This window comes from Danio aesculapii, chromosome 4 (genome assembly GCF_903798145.1).
Source record: "Danio aesculapii chromosome 4, fDanAes4.1, whole genome shotgun sequence".
Taxonomy (NCBI): domain Eukaryota; kingdom Metazoa; phylum Chordata; class Actinopteri; order Cypriniformes; family Danionidae; genus Danio; species Danio aesculapii.
In genome coordinates, this window is record NC_079438.1 from 51,261,284 (window position 1) to 51,282,225 (window position 20,942).

The 20,942-nt window shown below is 33.2% G+C and overlaps 1 protein-coding gene across 4 annotated transcripts in view; it reads right to left on the reverse strand.

Annotated features, from left to right (window-relative positions):
* The window catches only part of erc1b (ELKS/RAB6-interacting/CAST family member 1b), a 321,625-nt gene that overhangs the window by 292,150 nt on the left and 8,533 nt on the right, over positions 1–20,942 (reverse strand). For all 4 annotated transcript variants that reach the window (XM_056456008.1, XM_056456007.1, XM_056456006.1 and 1 more), the window contains exon 2: positions 8,461–9,315. In XM_056456008.1, coding sequence (XP_056311983.1) covers positions 8,461–9,144 — 684 coding nt within the window. In that variant the 5' untranslated portion in view covers positions 9,145–9,315. The remainder of the gene's footprint in view (positions 1–8,460; positions 9,316–20,942) is intronic.

Sequence of the window (20,942 nt, forward strand, 5' to 3'; positions counted from 1 at the left end):
GCTACCAGGAAATTTTTATAAATTTTATGAGTCCTGTATTATGTTTAGCCTTAAATAGTTATTTCTCTTTTAGAAAAGGACATCCTGATAATTTACCCAAGATGTAATTTTTAAAAAACTGCAACCTCAAAGGGCTGTAAACCATCCCAATCGATAAATAAAGGTCTTACCTAACCTTACCTCATTTCCTTTAAAAAAAAAAAAAAAAACAGTAATAAATAAATATTTAATTTAACCACAAGAACTAGCTCTAGGATACAATCTTTAGAGGTTAAAAGTATGTAAACATATACATTTATATACAAGTTTAATATAATATATAAGTATGTAAATTGCAACTCCAAAGGGCTGTAAACAGTCCCAATCGATAAATAAGAGTCTTGCTTAACAAAACAATTGATCATTTTCATTTTTTAAAAAAAATGTAATAAATAAACATGTACTGTAACCACAAGAACTTGTTTGGCACTAACTCTAGGATACAATCTTTAGTGGTTAAAAAGTATGCAATTATTTAAACGACAAAATCATAAGTCCAAAGCACTTAAAAAGTGGGAAAACAATTATATATATATATCTCCCTGCCCGCCCTGGTGGGTTTCACACAATCAAGGAATTACGTTAATTTATTAATTTCTACAAGTTTAAATAGCTTGAACATAAAACAATTAAGTTGTCACAATGAAATCTCAAAAATTGTGTTGTTTCAGCTCATTTTAAATAGGTAGTTTGAACAAGCAATACATTTTTGTCTCTATATTGTATGTGTATAAAGTGTTGTTGTTTTTTTCCACTTACTTTGATTGCCATGGACCTACTATTTAATCTTTTATTTTTTTAAACCCCTTATCCAAAGCGCACGGACACATTAACTCGTCCTGAATCACTTTTTGTTTGACTTTGTTTGAGTTTTTTTTAAAGAAAATGGTCGATCATTTTGATATAGGCAAGACAACCGGCTATTTTAAAAAGTGAGAGGAGCTACTTAGTATACCCTGCACTTCATGTTCCAGTTGACATTACATCACATATCGAACAAAACTATGCATTCCAATGCACTCCGATGGACATCTAAAAGCAACAAGAGTCAAAATACCACCTCTTTTTCCACTCCCTTTCCCATCTGTTCCTCTCATGTCTCTTATATCCTAACATTCCCACCGTTTCTCCAACATGTGAGCTATGCCTAGAGTAACAGGAACAGGACAGTAGTGTGTGCAACCATATGCAAGGATTCTGTTCATTCCACACCTATCCTGCATGACCGAACTCCATATAAGGGCCACCGCATCTGCCAAAGATGTGGTGAGAACGGATAAAAATACGATCCGTCATCCCCGCATTCTTTCTTCTACACTTTTGCTACATGGCTCATGAGATGGCAGCGATAACCCAAGACTTTCTTTAATCAGTGCAGACTGCAGGCAGCAAAACAACGCAAGCTCAGCAAAGACATTTCGTTTCTTGTTCCCTGGTGGTTTTATAGACTTCAACATGGTTTATTTACAAACTTGAGCTCTTCAAGAGAAAGGGGGCAAAGCTGAGACACAAAAGAAAGAAAATAGACAATTCTCGTAGAGACAAGCTGGTGTCAAGGTGGCTGCAGAGAGGTTGAAGTAAATTTAGGGTGTTGTTATGTGGTGCTGTTGTGCTTGCTAGGTGACAGGTCAAAAGAGCACACCTATAATATTCTGGTCTTTCAGTATGGCAAATCTGTAGTTTTATTGCTTACAGGCCAAATCCTCATTGGCAAATGTAATAGCACAAAACAAGATGTACAATCATATTTTATTTAATACCATGTCAGATTTATTAACTATCTTCTTGGCAAACACCATTTAGAATATTCCAAATATAATAATATAATAGAAAAACATACAAACAACTTATTTAAATCAGATATCTTATATTAATATTTCATTAAAAATTCCAAAACATTTTCTGTCTGAATTTACTGAATCATTCTTTAAGTTTTATAAGCATTAAAAGCAGGACAGTCCAATCGTGCGATACATGCACTGCGTAGGGTCTTAAGGACATCTAGAGTCCAGTATAAAGCACTTGATCAAATCTGATATTCACTCATTATTTTCATTTTCGGCTTAGTCCCTTTATTAATCTGTGGTCGCCACAGCGGAATGAACCGCCAACTTATTCAGCATATGTTTTATGCCACGAATGCCCTTCCAGCTGCAACCCATCACTGGGAAACACCCATACACGCATTTATTAACACACACTATTGGACTATTTAGCTTGCACCCATAGCGCATGTCTTTGGACTGTGGGGGAAACCGGAGGACCTGGAAGAAACCCACACCATCACAGGGAGAACATGCTAACTTCTCACAGAAATGCCAACTGCGCCAGCTGAGGCTCGAACCAGCGACCTTCTTGCTGTGATGCGACAGCGATACCCACTGCACCACCCAAATCTGATATTAAAATACATAAAAAATTGTCTGGAATTTCTGAATAACTTTCATATAATGTATTATTTGTTCACCTATAACATTCTTCTTGTCATTTATTTCAATTTGCAAGCTGTACAAATTGAGGAATCATTCATGACAATAGTTACAAAAAAAGATAGGCGTGGGAATCTTTTGGTATTCTTGAAGCCGTGGTTCATTTAAAAATTTAATTCTCAATTATACTAGTTGGTGTTGATTGCCCTGTCTCTAGAGATTTGTTAAGAGCGTGTGATTGGTTTTCTTTGTTTATTAAGATGGTAAGATTCAGTTCTCTTTCAGTTTTTAAAGACAGACCTTAGTCAAAATTAAAGACAAATTCAGTTTTCTCCACTCCAAAATGTGATCAGAAAAAAATATGCATGACTATTATAATGACCTCATGACAGTCTGTTCTAAGAGAAGTTATGTTGTCTTAATAACGTGGAACTATCAAGGCACGACCACTAAGTAGTATACCAAAAGAAATCCATCCACCTCAAAGTCGATGCTGTTTGCTTATAACCCTAGAGTACACAATCTCAGCATATTGTTATTCTGCTGTGAGTAATAAGCTTATTATCTATTACATAATGTGTGAATGCAGGCCTCAAAACCATATTCATGCCAAGAACCACCACGGAAGAAAATCAACTGAGATATTTCCATGGATCTTAGTCATTGGGCTTAACATGTGATGTTTGTGTGGATGATGATGATGACCTGAGGGCTGAACGTCCCTTGACTCCACCCTTGACCATCTGCTACCCTTCTAGGTTACATTTACTGACGTGACACAGCAAACAAACCCCCGGACTATCAGTTCTCCTCCTCATCCGAGTGTATATGTGACTCAGATATTTCGCATTAGGAACAAACAGGCCGAGCGGAAGAGTGAATATTACCGTGGGTGGAAATTGGCTGTGAAAAGTGACACTACTTGATAAGGGGATTGTGGGATCGGGGTGTGATTCTTTGGACTTTTTACAGCACTACTATGGTAAGCGCATCAGGAGCCGTGTCTGCCATCTGTTACTGCTTCCTCGGAGGGCAGACACGCATGATTATGGAAAACACACACACACGCACATGAATGGACACCCGATTGGCTTGATCACGATCATGAACATGTTTACAAATGCTGGGAATGCAATGGAAAATGCTTACAAGACAGACTAGGGGAAAAAATTGTTTTGAGAAAGTAGATGAGGTTTATTGTTGAATCCATATTATTATAATTCAACCATTTAAAGGTTCCATGTAATTAAAATAAAGTTTTTTAGATGTTAGTATCAGTATTATCCGTTTTTAGGATATCCATAAGCTACTGTGGCCCAAAACAGTGACAAAATTCGCATTTGAACATATAAAATTGATATAAACATGTAAAGTAGTTTGTCACTTCACCTAAATGGGCCAACGTTTTTATTCCCGTCAACTCATACTACAGTTTCTAATCACATCATAACCAATCAAGTGCTCTCCAGTATCTGACATGCCCCACTCCCTTCAATATGCTTCTCATTTGCTTTTCATTTGATGCACTTGAGCTTAATCACTCTCGCTGGCAGAGCTGTGATCAAATAAAACACAATTGGCTGTTTTTTTTTAAGGGGAGGAGCTATTTGTCCCACTCTCTCATTGTATTTCGGTTTAGATTACGTTGAAAATCGAATAAAAGTGCATATTTTAAAGCACTTCATGGGACATTTAAAGCACTTTACAATTAAAAGCGGTTTATTTCTGAATGAGTGGATGTCATTGTATAATGTGGGAAATATGGATGCAAAATATATTCATATAACCAATAACAGAACTGTTCAATAAATATGTACAAAATTGTGCATGCTTAAATTTGAAATACTTTTGAAAAAAAACATGCCAACAATTTAAGAATTATTTGCAACATCAATGTTTTTTTTCCAGTTTATTTTATGGCATGATAATATATTTTAAAATTAAATTAAATTAAATTAAATTAAATTAAATTAAATTAAATTAAATTAAATTAAATTAAATTAAATTAAATTAAATTAAATTAAATTAAATTAAATTAAATTAAATTAATACATAATACTGTTTTTAAAGCTTTTATTTATTTACTATTTTATGGGGGGTAGGCATTTATTTATAAAATAATTAAAATTGCAAGAAAATACTGAGTGATATTTATGCTTTTATAAAAATAAATTATTTTCCATACAGTTTTAGTTTAAAGAAAATGCTAAATCAATGGAAATAAAATTACTTTTTGTGCATATTTAAGTTTTTTACACACTTTTCCATAATATTTATTTCATTTCAAGGAAATATTTTTTTTTTGTTGTTGTTCTATGGTTACATTTTAGTTATATAAATATAATATATAAATTATTATTTTTAGTGCATCATCCCTAAATGAAAGAAAGAGCATGGTCACGAATCTAGCGAACAAGCATGTGGGTTGAATGAGAGAAATCCAAGCAGAGGAGGTGAATGAATGAGAGTGGTCTGACTAAAAGGGTTTGCTGTGTCACGTCTCATAATTGAGCAGGTCTCAAAGGAGCATTCAAGCCTCATTCCATTCATTCCTGCTCCTTTGAATGAATCTCTGCAGACTTACTGATGTGTTCATTTAACCGATCAAGGTTCTTTTCCATATTGATCCAGTTCATCTATTCTAGATAAACCCCCCTCGTGACTCCATCCGTCAGATACTTCAGTTCACTGTATTAACCAAGCAGACCATGTGGGCTGTCATATAGGTTAAGGCCACGTCTTGCACCACATAACCCAAAAACGTCACCAGACTTTTTATCAAACACGCGGCTTGAATCAATTGAAGCATCAAAAGGAATTGACCTCAAGCCACTCGGCTTATGATGCAGACCAAGCAAAATTGATGCACAATCAGTCACATTTGAAACATAAATAAATTGATAAAAATGCAAAAAAAAAAAAAATATATATATATATATATATATATATATATATATATATTAAAAAGTATTGAAAAACTATGGCATCTAGTTCAAAGGGCAACTCTACAGAACACACACTACACTGCAATATATGCAAACTACTGAACTAAAGACTAACTAAAAACTATTTAAAGTAATGCTAATAATAAACGATCGAACTTTTTCTTCTCTGCATTGCAAATTTCTCAAAATTTCAAGTTTGCAACTAAGAAAAAGGGTCAAAAATTTTTAGTACTCTCTCAGAATTGTTATTTCATGATGTAAACAATTCTAAGAAAAAAAGTCAGAATAACAGGATGGAAATTTAAAAAGTGTAAGACGTAAACTATAACTGTAAGCTGTAAATTCAGAATAAAAAAAAAAACATGTTTGGAATTGCGAGAAATAAGTTGAGAATGCAAAATTAACTTAGAATTAAAGCGTGAAGGCAAAATGCATGATTTAAAACTAAAATAAATATTGCATTAAGTAAACTCAGAATTGCAAGAATGTCAAAGTTAAAAGTTTTAAGCTTGAAATGGTGACTAAATAAGCTCAAAAGTGCCATATTTAATGACAAAATAAATACATAAATACATACTTGTAATTAGGGCTGGGCCGATAAACGATATTATATCAAATCACAATACAATTTATGTCAATAACAATGATAAGGTCTGGACTTTTTTACTCTGTATTGATCCAAGAGCCAAACACACAGCAGAAATGTGCAATGGGAATCTAAATGTGTGTTAATATTAAGAAATGTACTGAATTTACGGACCCTGAAATGGCATATGTTTTGCCATTTAATAGACCCTCTAATTTTTGTGGCTTCAGTCATTGTTGTGGTACTCTTTTAAATCTGGAAGCATTTACAACTTATATCAAAATACATAATCATAACATAATCGTTCAACATGGAAAATAATTATCGAGATTGCATTTTTGCCATATCGCCTAGCCCTACTTATAATTCTGATAGAAAAGTGCATAATGCAAAAAAGCCTAACAAGGGAATTCTGAGAAGATTATTTATTGGACATTTATTTCTCAGTATTGGGACAAATAAACAAAATACTGCCTTATATATATATATATATATATACACACAAGTCTCGTCTACATTAGTCTGGCACAAGCTTTCACCATCTGGAACTCTGGATCTGTACGTTATTGAAGAGATTTTAGCCTTCAACATTTAGTACTCAACAAACAAAATACCTCCTCATCTATATATATATATATATATGAGGAGGTATTTTGTTTATTTGTTCCAATACTGAGAATGTCCAAAGGTTGCCAGAATTGAGTACTAAATGTTGAAGGCTAAAATCTCTTCAATAACGTACAGATCCAGAGTTCCAGATGGTGAAAGCTCGTGCCAGACTAATGTAGACGAGACTAAATACATAAAAACATCTTCCTGTTGAAAAGAGGAAGTAGAATAATGAAAACAGTTAACCAGAATTTGCTGCAGTTCATGCTGTAGAGTGAAGGCACTAAAAATACATGGGAAACAGCTAAATTATAACTTACACCAGAGCTAAAATCCAGCAAAGAGGCAGGAGAATAAAACTGGAAAAGGGTATGTGTTCAATTACAGTCGGCCAAATAGAAAAACTACAAAAGCAAAAGACCGAAAGGAGAAAAAAAAAGAGCAGGGGTTTGTTGAACTATTGTCTATTTTATGCAACAACAAAAAAAAGAACGATCCACTTATCTACTCTTTTCATCATAACACCTGTTCATGTGAATTCAGCAAACTGCTTTGATTGGGAGTATCAGCTTCATCTCAGCAAACCATTCCATAAAACCACTCTAAAAGAAAAGGGTGGGGCCATTTCTAAAACATGCATTCTTAGTAATCAGTTCTAATCTGCAAGTAATCTCTTTTTTTTCTCAAAGCCAGGTGCGTGGTTTCATTTCATAGTGCTTCCACAGATGAAGCCCTTTGGCTACTGCACTAAAACACAGGCTATTCGAGGACTTTCAGGGCACCAGTAATTTTAAGCACCAGTAATTTTAAATCAGGCACATTTGTACATCATACCGCAGCATATTTAGTGCCATGAAAGTCCTTACTGTACTTAGCATTTCACTTTCACTTAATTCATTCATTTTCTTTTTGGCTTAGTCCCTTTATTAATCAGGGGTTGCCACAGCGGAATGAACCGCCAACTTATCAAGCATATGTTTTACGCAGCGGATGCCCTCCCAGCTGCAAACCATCACTTGGAAATACTCATACACTCATTCACACACATACAGTACACAACGGACAATTTAGCTTATCCAATTCACCAAAAGCGCATGTGTTTGGACTGCCGCTGGAAGAGCATCCACTGCATGAAACATATGCTGGATAAGTTGGCAGTTCATTCCGCTTTGGCAACCCCTGATGAATAAAGGACTAAGCCGAAAGGAAATTTAATAAATATCATAGTCATGATCAAAGAACTTTTCTTTTTTTTAAGGGTTTTCACCTTAATTGTACAGGACAGTAGAGAGAATTGACAGGAAAGTGTGGTGAGCAGAGAGAGGGAAAGAATTGGCATAGGACCTCAAGGCGGAAATCGAACTCGGGTCGCCGTGAGCACCAGAGTGCATGTTTCGGTGCACTTTCCACTACGCCATTGGCACCGACATGATCAAAGAACTTTAATACAATTCATTGAATTCAATCCTGGTAATATTCAAACGCAGACTCTGAAATATTGATCAAACGTGCATTATGTGTCCTAGTTCTTGTCCAAGATTTAAATTTAAGATCTTTAAATGAAGGATTTCTCAGTTTTATTGTATATTTTCTGAACAGCAGAATGGTACAATTGTTCCAATAACACCATAAACTTTCAATTCAAGGACTTTCAAGAACCTGTGTTTGATTTTTAAGTACTTTCAGGCCTTGAATTCATATGTCTAAAAATTCAAGCACTTTCAAGAAGAGTGGGAACCCTGCATTATTCTCTGAAATATTCTCATTAAGGCTGAAAAGTGCAAGAAGTTAAATGCATTGCAAAAACATTATGTGCTTTTTCAAGCAGAATGCAAAGCAATGGCTCTCTCACCTGGTTCTCATCCTGGACGACTCGATACTGCTCCTTCCACACGCTGATCTTGGAAGCTTCATCCTTACGCAGGGCTCGCTCCTTCTTCAATTCGGGGCTCCAGAAGGTCTTAATGGAGTTCATGGAGGAGCTGAGTTTGCTCTCCTTCATGTCTACCTCTTTCCGCAGAAGCTCGTTCTCCCGAAGCACCTCCTTGAGCTGGGTCTGCAGGTCCATGATGGTGTTGTCCCGCGCCTGCCTCAGCGAATGAGGCACAGTGGACGCCAAGGTGGAAGGCATATGGTGGTCTCCGAAAGCAATGGCATCAGTGGCGCCAGGGGATCCAGTGGCGATGTTTGGACTGGATCCCATTACAGTCGTACGGACGCCGTAGGGTACTCGCCCACTGGTGCGCCCCAGGGTCATGGTGCTTTTGGGGAGGTCTGGACCAGATGTAACCACCTCATTGTCACTCATATACATGGGCCCGGAAGTGGCATAGGCGGCATTGAGGGACTGGATGTTCTCCATGGAAAGGGTTTTACCACCTGGACCGGCTCCGGCTCCACTGCCCCCTGTGCTGTTGGTGCGACGGTGGCCGAGACGGGGTGACCGAGGGAGACGGGGCGAACGCCCAGGACTTTGGGTGCTCCCACTGGTGTGGTTGCCTTCCACTTTGCCCACAGATCGGGCACTGCCGTACATTGTGGCTCTGGTTAGTGAACAGTAGGGGTATACAGAATACGGATGTTATTGGTGGAGATGATGATTTCTGTAAATCTAGTAAAGGATCTATGATCTATATTTTAACAGTGCAATGTCTCATCTTCTTGAAGAGTTGCTGGTTTTTCCATTTATCCTGGTCATGTTATATTTCTGCAACAGAAAGAGAGAGAGACTTTAGATTTTTTACAAACTTTAACACATTTTGGAAGAGTGATTTATTAATCACAATATTATAAATAGCATTGGGGCAATGCATTACAAGTAACGCAAGATATGTAATGATATTATTTTCTAAGTAACAACTGAAGTAAATCATAACTTTCAAAAATTAAGTAATCATATTTGAGTTACTTTTTTAAAATTGTAATGCAAGTTAGGCAAAAGTAACTCAAAAGTAACGTAATGCATTACTTAACATAAAAAGTAACTAAGTAATGCAACACGTTACTATTTTGGGGAGTAACTCAATATTGTAATGCATTACTTTCAAAAGTAATTTATTATTTTGACCTTTATTTTACCAGAAAAGACACATTGAGATTAAAAATTTCTTTTACAAGAGCGTCCTGGCTAAGACTAAGCAGTATACATGCCACATGGGTCTAACAGACAACAAACAAAAAACAGTTAACAGTTAACATGAATCACACATTGACAACCAAACTATTCAAAACATCTACAAGCCTGTGGATCAATTTCTAAATCATTCATACTCTTTTTAAAAAGCGTCTAGTGAAATCAATTCTTTAAATTGCAACTTTGTTTGTAGATTAATCAATGCAAAGGGTGCTGCGTATTCAAAAGCCTATTTTCCCATCTCAGTCCGCACTTTAGGAACTAGGTATGGGCTGGTTTAAGAATCTGACGGCATGATAACCTTGGATAAAAAAATATCACAGTTTTTACGGTACTGTGATTATTGCTCTAAAATATATCCTTTTTAAATGTCTGGGTAAAACAATTTTTCCCCCTTTAAACACAATATATTTTATTTTGAGAAACTTTTAAAATATTTTGGAGCAGTAAACATGTCAGGCTAAATAATTCAAATCAATCATTGACTTCTGCTGTCTTCATTAGTTTCAAAAACGCAAATTTATTTACAATATGAAAGGCTATCTTTGGATATCTTTTCTGCTGGAGTTACTGTCGTTCTAAAAAACTTAAAACAAAATGTAAAAAATTAAAATTAAATTTTTATATACCTTAAGAATGGTATTGCAGAAAATGTTGGCATTTTTAAAACCTTGACTTTTCCAAACCCCATATACCTTAAAAAAGGTTATCGTCCCATGCCTATTAGGAACAGAGAGTAAATAAGTATCCTGTCACCGAAGGCCATAGCTAAGGACAGGTTTTTTACAAATGTAATTCTGGAACTTGCACCACTACTGATTATAACATGACAAAAACAACAACTTTGTTTTCTAATAAACAGCACAAAGTACTATCGCAACACCCAATACATCCAACATCATCTATATACTACTTATAATAAATAAAAATCAATTAAGATTCTTCTGCGTACCATGTTAAAAAATAAATTAATTACATTTTGTTCCAGATTATTTTTGTTTTTCTTTTTTCTACTCATATTAGATTTAGCTTTTTCTAACACGAAATTTTATATTTTGCGATAATATACAATTAAATAATTGAACATATTTAAATACAACAATAAACACTTTTGTAGAAAAAAAATGTTTCACCACATTTTCTAAAAAAATATTACTTAATAACAAAGGTTGTAACCTGTTACATATGCAAAGGCACAGAAAATGTTTTCTCTCGCACTACACTAAGACATTTGTCACCAATTTGAAAAGGAGGAGGAAGAGTTAAAACAATTCCTGTGTATGGACGGGTGATCTTATAATCTGTGATATACTGGTCAAAATACTTCCCTTAATAAGAACTGATTTCTTGCAATAATAATGAAAAAGCCTACAATCTGCAACTGGATACTTCATGTCTGTACAGTAAATAAATATACTACAGCAGTACTTATGGGATATAGTTTTGTAAAAGTATGATTCTGAATACAAACAACCAATTATTGCAGATTTTTTTTTTTTTTTTTGTGATTGTCTTGCTTCTCATGTCTGATTTAGGCATTTTATTTTTATTCAGCTACAGCTGGATGTCTTTACTTTTTCTGTGATGCATATGTAGAGTTTATGCACAATTGCTCCCTCTAGCTTCCAGTATGAATGAATCGGACATTTCATTATGTCAGTATTCACACTTTACTATTGCTTAAGAGGCAAGAATACCAGAAATCTCGATCAAATATCTCAATGTAGATTCAATATCACATCGCTCCCCCTGTCACATATTTTCATCATGATAGCAGAGTTTTCCCTGGCGCCTACTGTTCCCAGAGAGGAAATAATAGGCTAATGAACAGGTCTGGCTTTAACCTCCTTCACTGGGCTCTATGTAGGTCACTCACATGCCACACTGTATTTACTTTAGCTCCGTGGCTTCGGTCCAACACCTATTCTGCACTCCCAGCTCCACTTTCTGCCTATCATACCATATCTCTCCATCTTCTCCCCACAGTCCTTTATTATCAGTGGAAACTTTCTTTAATATCTGACAGGTCTCATATGTTTTAGCTGAGCTGATATTGTGTAATATACCATTATTTTTACATTATATCCCTATTTATGCTTCACATCTGCTGACTTCATTTTAGATTTCTTGAGAATTAACCCGTCAGTCATTCATTTAACTGTAAAAATATGTATTTTTGCACAACCCTAATACAGTAAATACTAATTATTGCATAAATGTCCACATGTACTGTACATACAGATTCAAAACAAAAACTGAGAATCCAGAAAATGAGGGGGGAAAATATATAAATAAATAAGTAAATAATATTAAGGACTAAAATATAATATAAGGATGTTATTAAACTGCCATAATAATAACATTATTTTTGTATTTAATCAAAATCATCTGATAATAAAGGTTTGTTGCTTTTTTTGATTGCTATTTTGTATTTATTTAGCTTTTATCACTTTAAAAAAATAAAGATTTTATATTATAATATATTTTACAATTTTAATAAAAATGCCTGCAGAAACTACATTTAATTTTTATGAGGTTTTCACAGAGACTGCTTCATTTAAGAGAAACAAAATGCTAATAATATTTAATTATAGCTGTATAAATCAATAAAAAAAGCCACTGACAGTATTCCAAAACCAAATCTTTAACCACACACGAACACAACGATATACATGCTCAAAGAAAAGCACTGTTTATTTGAGTCACAAGCGGCAGCTGCCTTTTGTCTTGTGTGTTGTGTGTTTATCCCTGATGAAATACCTCATTGTCTCTTGTAAAACACTTCTTTGTTTTGTAGCAATACCAGATCACATGATGCATGACGAGTGGACCTTTTGAACTGACGATGATGCTATTTTATTAGCAAATTTACCAGTTTAAATCATTAAATCGTCAAGATTTTTATTATAAACTTGGTATTTGCCACAACTTCAGTATGCATCCAATTATTAAGACTGACATAGTTTCTAGGTGCAAACTCTCTATGAGATGCCAAAATGAGCAACAAATACTACAAATATGCATTTATAGTATGCTGTAATACTATTGTAAAACATGATTGTAATGTTTATGTCAACGTCTAACCTAATCTCAGATGGCAAGACAGTTATATATCTTTATAAATGGCTAAAATATTGATGGCATGCAGTCTTGAGTGATTTTGTAAAAGGTTTAAATGCGTGATATGAATATAATGAGTTATAAGAGTTGTAAATTGCTATTTAGATTATAGCGGACAAATTAAGTATTGAGTACATCTTAGTACACTTGAAAATCACCAGATGTCTGGAACAACCAAAGTAACCTATACAAAGTATTTGTATCCATACACACAAAGAAAACAAAACTACTTGACAAACCACCTGTAGGAACACTCCTCGCTCTATATGCACCGGATACTTTTCTTAAACTCCAGCTTACAAGGACTCAATAAAGCAAACAATGATTACTGGTGAAATTACCATAAATAACATTGCTCTTCTTACTTTTTCAACCTTAAAAACCTCTTTTGTACAAAATATTGCACAATATTGTTTCTGTTTTACATGAAATACTTGGATAGTTTGCCGAAGCTTATGTCTATAGTTAACTATTTATAGTATATGTATAATTATGTGTAAAAATAGCTCTTTTGTCCAGTGTTATGTTTATATTTATGATTGTGTTTATTTATGTAGCACCGTGGTCCTGCAAGACATGACATTTTGTTCGACTTTATGGAGTGGAATGACAATAAAGCTCAACTTGGCTTGAAAAAATATCGAACACATGAAGAAAAGAGGTGTAAAAAGACTATGAAAGACAGCAGCTGAAATCTCTCAATAGCTAGAAAGCAACCCTTCCCCTTGTCAGTGTAAATTAATATTAGCTGGTTTACATTACTAATGATGACGATGAAACCAGGGTGCATATTTCAGTGAGACAATGATCCAAAACACAGCGAAGAAAACTCTCAAATGCTTTCAGAGAAAGAAAATAAAGCTGATGGAATGGCCTAGCCAATGACCTGACCTGAATACAATGGAAAATAAGAACTAAACATCAGAGTTTTAGACAGTCTTCAGTTTTAAAGATCTAGACAAGACCCACAGATCCTTCTAGATTTAAAGATTCTACTTAAGTATGGGGGAAGGGGAAAGATATCACATGCGAGCAATGCATGCAACGTCATTATTCATACAAGAGGTGTCCTGAAGATGCCATTACCAAAAAAGGTGTTTTATTTGACGTACTAAGTAGTTTAATAAGTAGGTTTAATTTAAGTAGTTCAATAATTTCTCTTGTATAATTAAATTTGTCTAATTTACATGTTTGGATTGCTTGGGTTTTTACTAAAATTTGGGTCATGTCAACAGCATGTATAACAGGAAAAATCATGACAGGTTCAATACTTATTTTACCCCCCTGCATATACTATAATTAGCCTAAATAGATGCTTTGACCGGAGACAGTATTACATATGCCATAACCAAATAATAGCAGTGCACATTGGAGCCATGTTATGATCAGTCCCAAAAGCCAGGAAATTTTCAGGGTTGTGATCGTGCCCAAAAACCAACATACCCTCACTCTCTTAAAGGAAAGAATCTAACATTAGAGCCACAGCCGACATGAAAACGAACCCAACTTGAAGTATGTCGACCGCAGACTCCCTTCAGGCTGGAAATGGACTGTCAAACATGTTTTACTGAACATGATACAAAGGCTATGAAGAAAGCAGAGAATCGAAACAGGGGAGTCTGGTGGAGGAACTGTTTGCAGAGGCTGTGATAGTGAACGGAGGTGTTGCTGATAAGAAACAGAGCGGCCACAGATCTCCTTCCTCTGCCGCTGCTGAAACAACGGAAGGCAAATCATTAAAGCTCTGGGCATGAGGAGCCCCGTAACATTCCCTGAAGTTAAGACCACGCTTTAAATGCCAGAGCTTATGTAACGGCCTGTATGTATTCATCATCAGAGTCTATGACTAGAATTAAGAGACTGCTTGCAAATTTAGTTTTTCTGGATTTATTGGATTATATATGCATGAGTTTAAGTAAAATGTTACTATATTTGTTCTACAAACATCTGATCATCTTTTTCTTCAAATTTATAATACAAATATTTTGTTATTTAGAGCAATTTCAGAAAATTACAGTTTGTGAAAATGACAAATCTTGTCATGTTCTGCTCTAAATCTAAGTTTTTACACCAAAAAAAATATTTTTTTGTAGCTAAAACTTGAGTATTGTGCTTTCTAAAAATAAAATTAACTAAATTATATAAACGTCATGAAAGATGGCAATTTTTTGTTATTCAAAATGCAAGCAAAAAGGTGTTTTTTTGTGTTTTTTTAACATTTTTATTTAAAATTTGGAATAGATATGGTCAAGAATTAAAGTTAAAATTACGTTTGACACAAAGTAGTTCCACCAAATATTGATTACTGTTTTCAGCTAAAACTTGTTGGCAGTTCATTCCACATACCCCTGATTATTAAAGGGCCTAAGCCGAAAAGAAAATGAATGAATGAATGAATGATATGATATGATATGATATGATATGATATATGATATGATATATGATATGATATATGATATGATATATGATATGATATATGATATGATATATGATATGATATGATATATCTGATATGATATGCTATGATATATGATACTTGTTCACATATAGTACGAAATTGATGAAACTGAAAATCTAAATCTGTCACACATACTTAATAACAACAACTGCAGATTTGCTTTTTTACCTGCCTTATTTGCAGCTCAAATCAGCTGAGCATACGCATAAAAAAACATTCACTGTGAGCCTCTGCTGAACAGGGCACATCCAAGGAGATCAGGCCAACTAGACTCTAGAGAGAGCCATTCACAAATAACTGAGATGTATCGCATGTGTTAGAGGAGGAGCAGAGTTCAAACTGAGGTTAGCAGTCACTTAGAGACCAGCAGCACCACGAAATGTGTAAATGGCAGACTCCTTTTAGATGATAATCGCTTTTACAGTTGCTTAATTACCAAATTTACAATTATCAGCTTTTATCTATTTATGTAATAGGTAGTCTGCTAATTATATGGAAATAATTATCAGAATGTTGCTGAGGATATAGAATTTTATTATTTTGTGTCATAAATGTATTATAAGGAGAAACGTAATAATTATATAATTATTTAATAATAATAATAATAATAATAATAACAATAACAATATAATTTTAAGATTTTATAATATAATATAATATAATATAATATAATATAATATAATATAATATAATATAATATAATATAATATAATATAATATAATATAATATAATATAATATAATATAATATAATATACAGTACTACCTACTGTATACTGTATGCTGTCGCCTCACAGCAAGAAAGTCGCTGGTTCGAGCCTTGGCTGGGTCAGCTGGCATTTCTGTGGGGAGTTTGCATGTTCTCCCTGCGTTCGCATGGGTTTCCTTCGGGTGCCCCGGTTTGCCCCACAGTCCAAAGACGTGCGATACAGGTGAATTGGGTAGGTTAAATTGGCCATAGTGTATAATTGTGTATGGATGTTTCCCAGAGATAGGTTGCAGCTGCAAGAGCATCCGCTGCGTAAAACATATGATGGATAAGTTGGCGGTTCATTCCGCTGTGGCGACCCCAGATTAATAAAGGGACTAAGCCAAAAAGAAAATGAATGAATAAAATATAATAAAATAAAATAAAATACATTTAAGATAAATAATATAATAAAATATAATGATAATAATAATAATTATTATTATTATTATTATAAAATAATAATAATATAATTAAGACAAATAATAATAATAATAATAATAATAATAATAATAATAATAATAATAATAATAATAATAATATAATATAAAAATAAAATAATAATAATATAAAAATAATAAAGTTATATAATTATAATAATAATAAGAAGAAGAAGAATATTAATTTTAAGATAATAATATAATATAATATAATATAATATAATATAATATAATATAATATAATATAATATAATATAATATAATATAATATAATATAATATAATATAATAATAAAGAAATGTAATTGTTGAAAGTCTGAGAGTGAGTAAATTATCAGCCCATTGTTATTTTAATGTAAAACAAGCAAACACTGAAAAAAAACCATTGGATTTACTAAAACAATTAAGGTATTAAGTGGTTGCAAACAATTAATATGGGCTGAATTTAATCAAACAAAATAAATTTTGTAAGGTTTAACTTAATTTGTTTAAATTCAGCTTATTTCAATTGTTGCAACCACTTTATCTTAAAAAATGAGTAAATCCAATCAATCATTTTTTCAGTGTACTGACAGTTTATTTTGAGGTGAACTGTTGCTTTAAGATCCATGATGGTCCTCTCCTTTAAAGCAGCTGCCATCTGTCTCGCCCCAGGCAGGTGGATTACACCTGGATAGTGGACACGACAAGAAAAAGACACCCTTCCTCCATTTATTTATCTCTCTATCCCTCTTTCCAGCCAGATCTCTTCCTTCCATTACAGAAAGCTGTCTTCTTCAGCAGGCATATTCTCAATGCCTTGTGGAGAAGTACTGTAAGTTTCCATTACATTTAGCCTAAATCCTCACAAACAAAACTCGCCCGTGTTTACCGTGTAATCAACCTCAGAAGGTAAAACCATAGACCTTCTTTTTAATAATACTGTATTTCTGGAAGAAGCTGCATGGTATTTACAAACGAAAGTAAATAAACCTTATCCAACTGCTAAAAATGAATGTTTAAGCCTCTGGAAAGAAACATACTGGATAGGAGAGAGGAATCAGGGCAAATGGAGGATGATACAAACAGCAGAAAGGCTTACTGGATAAACTAAAAACTTTTAAAATATTTTATTTTGCTTTACTATTTATTTATTTGTTTGTTTTCTTTTTTATTCTATTTTCTTTTATTTATATTAGATTTGATTTTACTTGATTTTTATTTTATTTTATTTCATACACTCAAATCATAACAAGATTTTGGTATTGAAGTATTTTAGTTTTAATTTAATATGCAAAAATACATAAATAAAGTTAATCTATTTAATTTATAAATAAAAACTACAATCAAACAACTAAATTAAAATGTTTTTTTCTGTTTTTCATTATTATTATTTTTTCATTTGTTGGGGTGGGAAAGTACACTCTGAAATGATACATAATTTAATATTCTGTCTGGTTCACACAGTTTTTAACAAAATTAAATTCTATAAAAACATTGAAAAATAAATAAAGAACAAATCAAACATGTGAGAAATTTGTTGCACATAAATATATCTGTGAATGAATGATGAAGAAATTGTATTTCACCCATATTTTGTCATTTTATTTTCACAAAGGTATTGGAAACATTAAAGTACAGTTTTATATATACAGTGCTCAACATAGATGAGTACACTCCATTTGGAAAATGAATATTTTTATCCATTTCTCGGTGAATATCGGTCATATTTTAGTGCATTTGAACAAAACAGATTTTTGAAACAGATATACTTATATAAATTCAATTTTAGTCACCGAACATCTATAGAAATAGAAAGATAATACAATTAAATGCATGTAAACTATTAAAAAAAATAAAAAATACAAAACTTCATAATTGTTTTGTTTCTTTTAAATTTTTCTGTTTTGAATTTTTTTATTTAATATTTTTTCCTAATATATTAATGTGGGCTACTAATTTTGGACCGTTATCATTAGTTTTGTTAGTTTAGCTCCAGTTTAGCTCCATCATCGTTAGTTTAGCTCCAGATTTGGCTTCAGTACTGACTAATCTGATGTATATGCACAAATATAATATTGCAAAGCTTCCTATAGAAAACTTTTATTTAAATGAGAGATTTGTGAGGGGTGCACTCATATATGCTGAGCACTGTATATATGGCCAAAAAGGAACTTCTATTGAACAACTGATCTCTATTTTTATTCCACATAATAAAAACCCACAACATTTATCCCAAAATGACTCGTTAAATTAAATGGCCAATTTAAATTCCCATCTAACTGCCCCCAAAATCATCCCAAATAAATAGTGAATCTCCACTATATGACCCAGCGCTACTTCAACAAAGAGGATAAATGAAACGCACCCCAAAAGAAAGCAAAGCATTTTATTTCGCTGATGACTCGCGACATGAAGCTAAACCGAGTCAAATCTTTTAAAGTAATGCTTTGAGTGCTGAGTCAGAAAACATGAGCAAAGCATCCAAGCCCACATCCTAAATCACAGCCACTAACTCGCACTTCAATCTGCAAAAGCTGCCTACCGTAATCAATACTGTATACATTTAAACAAGCCGCTCCGTATTACACATCCCAAATCCTATGAATCATGCCTCTCAGCTCTGTTACAGAATCAATGGGACAGTTTGTGCATGCCTTTTCCTCCATATTTACATGAGTGAACAGAGGTCAGCTTTGAGCTCACTTAAAAGTGCTCTGCCTGATGTCTGACGGCCTGTCACTTCACATCACTGAACATCCGCAGAGAAGCTGATTCATCTGCATTCAGACAACAACAAGCAAGAGTGCATTTCATTCTGTCCACACATGAAAACTGCTCCTGTCTTCAGAAAACTGGTGAACGGTGGGAACAGGAATCAGATGTCTGACAGGTATTTTACCTTGAGTGTTATCTATATCTATCTATATATCTATATATCTATATATATCTATATCTATCTATATATCTATATCTATCTATCTATCTATCTATCTATCTATCTATCTATCTATCTATCTATCTATCTATCTATCTATCTATATACATCTATCTATCTATCTATATATATATATATATATATAGATATAGATATAGATATATATATACATTATATATATACACATTATATATATATACACATTATATATATATATATATATATATATATATATATATATATATATATATATATATATATATATATATATATATATATACTGTATATATAAAAAAAAGGATCAGACAAGCGATTGATGACTTAATAAGTATACGCAAAGAAGCATGCAACATCTTTCTAAAAGTTGACTTAGCGTTTATATTAGGGTGGCTATTGGAGATATCTGATATTTTGTATTGCTGTGTGTGTTGCTATATAACGCAATATGAATATAATATAGTAAATAGTAAACAAACCTTATCCATCTGCTAAAAATGAATGTTTATGCCAATGAAAAGAAGCACATTTGATATGAGAGAGCAACTATAAATATCTGACATTGCGATATTTTGTTTTTCCATCTATTGCGATATGAATATAATTCACCAGATGATATAAACCTTGAGTGTTGTATTAAATAAAAGAGACAAGCGACTGATGACTTGCATGAAGCATGTAAGTAAGCTTTAAAGTAAATCCAACATGACATCTGGTTTACATCTTTTTATCAAATACAACTACCTCCTATTTACACATATTAACTGACATTAATGTGTGAGTAATAAAGAAAACTGTTTATTATCTGCTGAATTGGAACTTATCGAAAGAGAAACACTTCAGCAGAGGATGAAGGAAACAGAAGTAAACTGTTTCAGGATTTTCTTTGGAGAATCAGCAAGGGTATAGAAGGTTCTCCCACCTCCTCTGCACTGCAAGGCCAAAACAGCTGTAGGCTGTGTTCACACTGTTCGATTGCTTCATCTGAACCGAAGTTTGAGTCCACCTTCCTTGACTCTTTCACATTGGATTATTTGGCTTAGAATCAGGTTGTGTTTGTGTAATCAATACGAGTAGTACTGCAAAAATAATCTGCATGATGCTTGTTTTGGACGTTTGTTAAAGATTTATGGCAGAGCTATGTACATCTGATTTAATATTCTGACTTCTAGACCTTCTAACTACAAGTACATTATTATGAGTGATACTTTTACATAATGAAGCAAACTTTGTTCAATAATATAAAAATTCGCTTTGCAAAAATTGTGATGAAACTACTAATATTGCAAAAAGATAAACACAAAGGGCGAAAATTCTCCCTGTATGTTTATTTATTTATTTATTTATTTATTTATTTATTTATTTATTTATAAGGAATGACTTATGAGTTAAGTAATATCAAACAAGCAAAAGTGTTTTCCTGCAGCTATAAGCTGGTGAGAGTGATTGCAAACATGATATATAATTAATACAACAGTTTAAAATGTTATTTTTTAATGTAATGCTTTGTCTGCAACAAAGGT